Source organism: Carcharodon carcharias, chromosome 30, assembly GCF_017639515.1.
Source record: "Carcharodon carcharias isolate sCarCar2 chromosome 30, sCarCar2.pri, whole genome shotgun sequence".
Lineage (NCBI taxonomy): Eukaryota > Metazoa > Chordata > Chondrichthyes > Lamniformes > Lamnidae > Carcharodon > Carcharodon carcharias.
In genome coordinates this window covers 3,146,290-3,152,496 of record NC_054496.1, presented here as the reverse complement: position 1 = coordinate 3,152,496, position 6,207 = coordinate 3,146,290, and the positions used below count along the sequence as shown (strand labels likewise).

At 49.8% G+C, this 6,207-nt stretch overlaps 1 protein-coding gene across 1 annotated transcript; it reads left to right on the top strand.

The window, feature by feature from the left end:
* The first annotated feature begins 1,226 nt into the window (after positions 1–1,226).
* LOC121271412 lies at positions 1,227–5,074 on the top strand. The gene is made up of 2 exons (XM_041177407.1): positions 1,227–1,426; positions 2,666–5,074. The coding sequence occupies exon 2, from the start codon at positions 2,675–2,677 to the stop codon at positions 4,571–4,573; it is 1,899 nt and encodes a 632-aa protein (XP_041033341.1). The 5' UTR covers positions 1,227–1,426; positions 2,666–2,674; the 3' UTR covers positions 4,574–5,074.
* Positions 5,075–6,207: the final 1,133 nt, after the last annotated feature.

Below are 6,207 nucleotides of genomic sequence, written 5' to 3'. Positions count from 1 at the left end.
GTGTGTGTGGAACTGTACTCCAGTGAGAGTCAGTGTGTATGGGACTGTATCCCAGTAAGAGTCAGTGTGTGTGGGACTGAATCCGAGTAAGAGTCAGTGTGTGTGGGACTGTATCCCAGTAAGAGTCAGTGTGTGTGGAACTGTACCCCAGTGAGAGTCAGTGTGTGTGGAACTGTACCCCAGTGAGAGTCAGTGTGTGTGGGACTGTACCCCAGTGAGAGTCAGTATGTGTGGAACTGTACCCCAGTGAGAGTCAGTGTGTGCGGACCTGTACCCCAGTGAGAGTCTGTGTGTGTGGGACTGTATCCCAGTAAGAGTCAGTGTGTGTGGAACTGTGCCCCTGTGAGAGTCAGTGTGTGTGGAACTGTACCCCAGTGAGAGTCAGTATGTGTGGAACTGTACCCCAGTGAGAATCAGTGTGTGTGGGACTGTAACCCAGTAAGAGTCAGTGTGTGTGGGACTGAATCCGAGTAAGAGTCAGTGTGTGTGTAACTGTGTCCGAATAAGAGTCAGTGTTGGTGGAACTGTATTGCAGTGAGAGTCAGTCTGTGTGGAAATGTACCCCAGTGAGAGTCATTGTGTGTGGGACAATACCCTAGTGAGAGTCAGTATGTGTGGCACTTTTCCCCAGTGAGAGTCAGTGTGTGTGGAACTGTACCCCAGTTAGAGTCAGTGTGTGTGGAACTGTACTCCAGTGAGAGTCAGTGTATGTGGGACTGTATCCCAGTAAGAGTCAGTGTGTGTGCGACTGTATCCGAGTAAGAGTCAGTGTGTGTGGACCTGTACCCCTGTGAGAGTCAGTGTGTGTGGAACTGTACCCCAGTGAGAGTTGGTATTTGTGGAACTGTATTGCAGTGAGAGTCAGTATGTGTGGAACTGTACCCCAGTGAGAGTCAGTGTGTGTGGACCTGTACCGTGGTGACAGTCAGTGTGTGTTGAACTGTACCCCAGTGAGAGTCAGTGTATGTGGAACTGTATTCCAGTGAGAGTCAGTGTGTGTGGAACTGTTTCCCAGTGAGAGTCAGTGTGTGTGGGACTGTACCGCAGTGAGAGTCAGTATGTGTGGAACTGTACCCCAGTGAGAGTCAATGTGTGTGTGTAATATAAGGGGTTAACATGGTGTCCCAATACATGCAAGATTGGATCCAGGCACCAGTTGACCTTGAACACAAGACGTTGCTAAGAGACTTCCTGTTATCTACTGAAGGGAGTCGGAGCCGAAACCGCATGGGAACAATGTCCAGTACTAAACAATGTGTTGGACGAGTGCCCAACGCGGACTCAGTGAACTCGGCAAGTAGCGCATATATAAGCCTGGAAAGTCCCCAGTTCGGGGAGTCTGCTCCGGGTTGCATTAATCGCTGAGCGTGGGTCACAGGCAGCATCTCCACAGAACTGACGGCTCCCAGTTCCAGTAATCCGTGGAGTAAGTATATAGTCAATTATGCCAGACCCGTTGTGAGTATTGGATCTGGCTTCTATCCTATGTAAGCTAGGTAGGAAACAAGCAAAATAAAATAATATTATCCTAGCAAGCTAGTCTCCTGTTCTTTGTTTCCGCATCAAACTACCCGCCTGCGAACCTGATCCTCATAATTTCTTAAAACATTTTGGCGTAGTCGGCAGGATCAATCGCAATTGAGGAGGGATTTTGATGCGAAACAATGTTTGGGAAAAGGAATAAGAAACCAGAAGGGCAGGCCGAGGCGGTTGCGGTCCCAGGATGGCAAGGGCCGTGGCATAGTGTAGCGGCCTGTTTGCGGAAGGGTGGGGGGCGACCGGAAAACTGGGAGGCCGAAGGCGTAGGAACCACCCCAGGGTCGCTGCTGTCCACCCTTGAGAAAATCCCGGTCCCCTCAAGGAACCCCTTGCCAGGGATCCAGAGGCGGATGTGGGCTTGTGCGGCGGCTTGTAAGCAGCAGTCTGACAGGCGTCAGAAGTTGGAGGCTGAAATAGCAACCCTTAAGCATGAGCAGGGGCTCAGTAGCGGGGATGCCTCCGTGTTAAGACAAGAAATTATAAAACTAAAGGCAGAAATAGCAGCACTAACGGAATTAGCGGGGCGGGGCGATCACACATTTGTCGTCTAGTAAGCGGAAGAGTGAGCGAAAGCGCCCGCGCTCCGTGAACCCCACTCAAATAAGGGCGTTTGTGGCACAGCTAAATAATGGGGACGGCTGGGATATTGACCACTGGGACGGGAATATATGGGGGGACTCGGACGATCAGTACGAAGACGAACTGCCGCCCCAGGTGCGAGCGAACCCGGTCGTCCGAAGAAAACAGGTTCAGAGACGGCCTCCTGTTAGGTTTGAAGTTTTGCTAGATGATGAGGGACATCCCCAACGAAATGAGCGGGGAGAACCCATCCATCATGAGATTCCCCAGTTGCAGCCTCCTCCGGAATTCTCTGAGTTGACGGAGGATTTTACTACGGAAGAAGTGTTATATATCACCCAAAAGACCCGCCGCAATCCTGGGGAGCCCATTGAATTGTGGTTGGTGAGGCTTCTGGAAGAAGGAGGACAGCAAGTCCAAGTAGATTTTCAGGATGCGCCCAAATTCGGGGGATTGGCCAAAGATGCGGCAATAGACCTGGCATAATGTGCCGGCAAACCAATGCTACCTCCGAGAAACATGAGCCCACGTCTTCTCGTCACCATAGATCCGGATCATGGCATGGTGGTGGGCCCTGAACGTGCTATGGACTGTTGGAATCCTGGGTCGGAGTATGTCAAGACCCGGGTCGAAAGTAAAGCACGAGGCCGGCGCTCTGGGGCAGATCGTCAGCTGGGAAACCAGTGACCAAGAGCGAAGGCAGGACAATTTTACATGCCCCTCCGGGCAACAATGTGACATTATGACTATCACCAGCAATTGCACGTTATATCAGTGCAAAGGCATTTTTGAAGACGCAAACACCACAGTGGCCCCGGGCTGTGTACTGACTATTCACACCTGGGTGAATATGTGTTCCCAAGGACAATGTCATGAGGGTGGTATTGAATGGACTACTATTATCACCAACCAAGAAATGAAGATTACCAATGGGACGCCAATTACTGGCAGAGGCCCAATGGACTGGTTGATCAGGAAAGAGTCTCGTATCCCGAAACATCAACCGCCTTCGACGACATCGTTATTTGACGTTAGAATATGTGTCGGTGACAGCACTAACTGTGGGGTATGCGATGTTGTAACAACTGTACCAAAGGTACACCACACGCACCTGGCCCCTATAGCGTCGACTTGTCAGACCATGGCCAGCACCGCCGCACAAACCAATGTACATTGGCAAGTCCGACTGCCAGTCATACCCGAATGTAACCCTAAACGGCGACGACGGGCGTGGTACGATACCTTGTTAGGAGGGGCAGGGACAGTAATGGGGATATCCAATGCCATAGACTCTGAAGTGACCCGTGCTAAATTATCCAGTACGGGGCAAGCAACTGCACAAGGCCTGTACACTATTGGCCGATGGATGCCGTCGGCCATGATGACGCAGGAAGAGACTGCACGAATTTTGCTGCATTCCTTAAAATGGGAATTGGACGTGTGGGATTCGACTCAACGGCTGTTCCAAAATTTTACTGTACAGATGAACTGGACAATTTGCGGTATCCAAATGCTGCATGCACATTTGCAAAAAGAACGATTTTTACGAATAGTCACTTCGCCTAATGTTCAGGCCTGGCGAGGGGTGTGGAACGTATCTGAGAAATTATGGATGAACACCTATCCGGACAAAACATGGTGTAATGCAACGCTGTGTAAAGGACATTTTGTAACCTTGAATGTAACTGATTTTGTGACGGTGTGCCGATATTACGTATTGCCGGTCATTACATCTGATGGATATTACTTTCTCAAAACAAAAGGGAATTGGTTCAGTCCGGACACCAATCTTACCTATGACTTGTCCGCGTGTGAGCAGGCGGATCAAGGAAAGGCCTGTCTGTTGATGGATCGATATCGAGACCCGTGCCTTACAGAAGACACGGCTTTGTGTGAATGGATGATTGAGGCACCCCGAGATATGATGTGGCAGATTGGTCCCCATACGCTCTGTGTGGCCACTAGTCATGCCCATGCCTTACTCCCGACGACCCCTTTTTCAGGTTGCCTTACTGGCATCTATCGATGGCGGTGGCAGAACCATACTTACCTATTGACCAATTACAGCGGAACGCAACACCTCACCACTATGCAGTGGCAGGTATGGCTGCACCCTTGGAGTATCTCGCTAGAGCGTTTTAAACAGGCCCTCGATCGCTCGGAAGAGCTAAAGCAGATATTGCGACAACATCAAATCAATGTTACCCGGGTGACTGTGTCCACCTTTATACATGGCCAAAAGGTAGTACACGCTGCTCATGTAGTAGAGGTGGAATCCGCCCATCACTGGTGGGATCTGTTCAATGGGCTGTCAACTACGGCACGACGTTCCCTATTTCCTCCGTTGTTCATTTTAATCGGAGTTTTAGTGATTCTGACCTGTTGTAATATACTGACCTGTACGTATGTTTGCCGTGTGCGGCAGCAACTGGAACAAAACATGTACATGTTATAACAATGTATTGCTTATTATTATGTATTTGTATAATCGTTACATGTATTGGGCCAATCAGTGGAATGTAATATAAGGGGTTAACATGGTGTCCCAATACATGCAAGATTGGATCCAGGCACCAGTTGACCTTGAACACAAGACGTTGCTAAGAGACTTCCTGTTATCTACTGAAGGGAGTCGGAGCCGAAACCGCATGGGAACAATGTCCAGTACTAAACAATGTGTTGGACGAGTGCCCAACGCGGACTCAGTGAACTCGGCAAGTAGCGCATATATAAGCCTGGAAAGTCCCCAGTTCGGGGAGTCTGCTCCGGGTTGCATTAATCGCTGAGCGTGGGTCACAGGCAGCATCTCCACAGAACTGACGGCTCCCAGTTCCAGTAATCCGTGGAGTAAGTATATAGTCAATTATGCCAGACCCGTTGTGAGTATTGGATCTGGCTTCTATCCTATGTAAGCTAGGTAGGAAACAAGCAAAATAAAATAATATTATCCTAGCAAGCTAGTCTCCTGTTCTTTGTTTCCGCATCAAACTACCCGCCTGCGAACCTGATCCTCATAATTTCTTAAAACAGTGTGGAACAGTACTCCAGTGAGAGTCAGTGTGTGTGGGACTGTATCCCAGTAAAAGTCAGTGTGTCTGGGACTGAAGCTGAGTAAGAGTCAGTGTGTGTGGGACTGTATCCGAGTAAGAGTCAGTGTTGGTGGAACTGTATTGCAGTGAGAGTCAGTCTGTGTGGAAATGTACCCCAGTGAGATTCAGTGTGTGTGGGACTGTACCCTAGTGAGAGTCAGTATGTGTGGAACTGTACCCCAGTGAGAGTCAGTATGTGTGGAACTGTACCCCAGTGAGAGTGTGTGTGAAACTGTATTCCAGTGAGAGTCAGTGTGTGTGGAACTGTACCCCTGTGAGAGTCAGTGTGTGTGGAACTGTACCCCAGTGAGAGTCAGTATGTGTGGAACTGTACCCCAGTGAGAGTCAGTGTGTGTGGAACTGAACCCCAGTGAGAGTCAGTATGTGTGGAACCTGTAGCCTCGTGAGAGTCAGTGTATGTGAAACTGAATTCCAGTGAGAGTCAGTGTGTGTGGAACTGTACCCCGGTCAGAGTCAGTGTGTGTGGAACTGTACCCCAGTGAGAGTCAGTGTGTGTGGAACTGTACACCAGTGAGAGTCAGTGTGTGTGGGACTGTACCCCAGTGAGTGTCAGTATGTGTGGAACTGTATCCCATTGAGAGTCATTGTGTGTGGAACTGTACCCCAGTGAGAGTCAGTGTGTGTGGAACTGTACCCCAGTGAGAGTCAGTGTGTGTGGGACTGTATCACAGTAAGAGTAAGTGTGTGTGGGACTGTATCACAGTAAGAGTCAGTGTGTGTGGAACTGTAACCCTGTGAGAGTCAGTGTGTGTGGAACTGTACCCCAGTGAGAGTCAGTATGTGTGGAACTGTACCCCAGTGAGAGTCAGTGTGTGTGGAACTGTACCCCAGTGAGAGTCAGTTTGTGTGGAACTGTACCCCTGTGAGAGTCAGTGTGTGTGGGACTGTACCCCAGTGAGAGTCAGTATGTGTGGAACTGTACCCCAGTGAGAGTCAGTGTGTGTGGGACTGTACCCCAGTGAGAGTCAGTGTGTGTGGG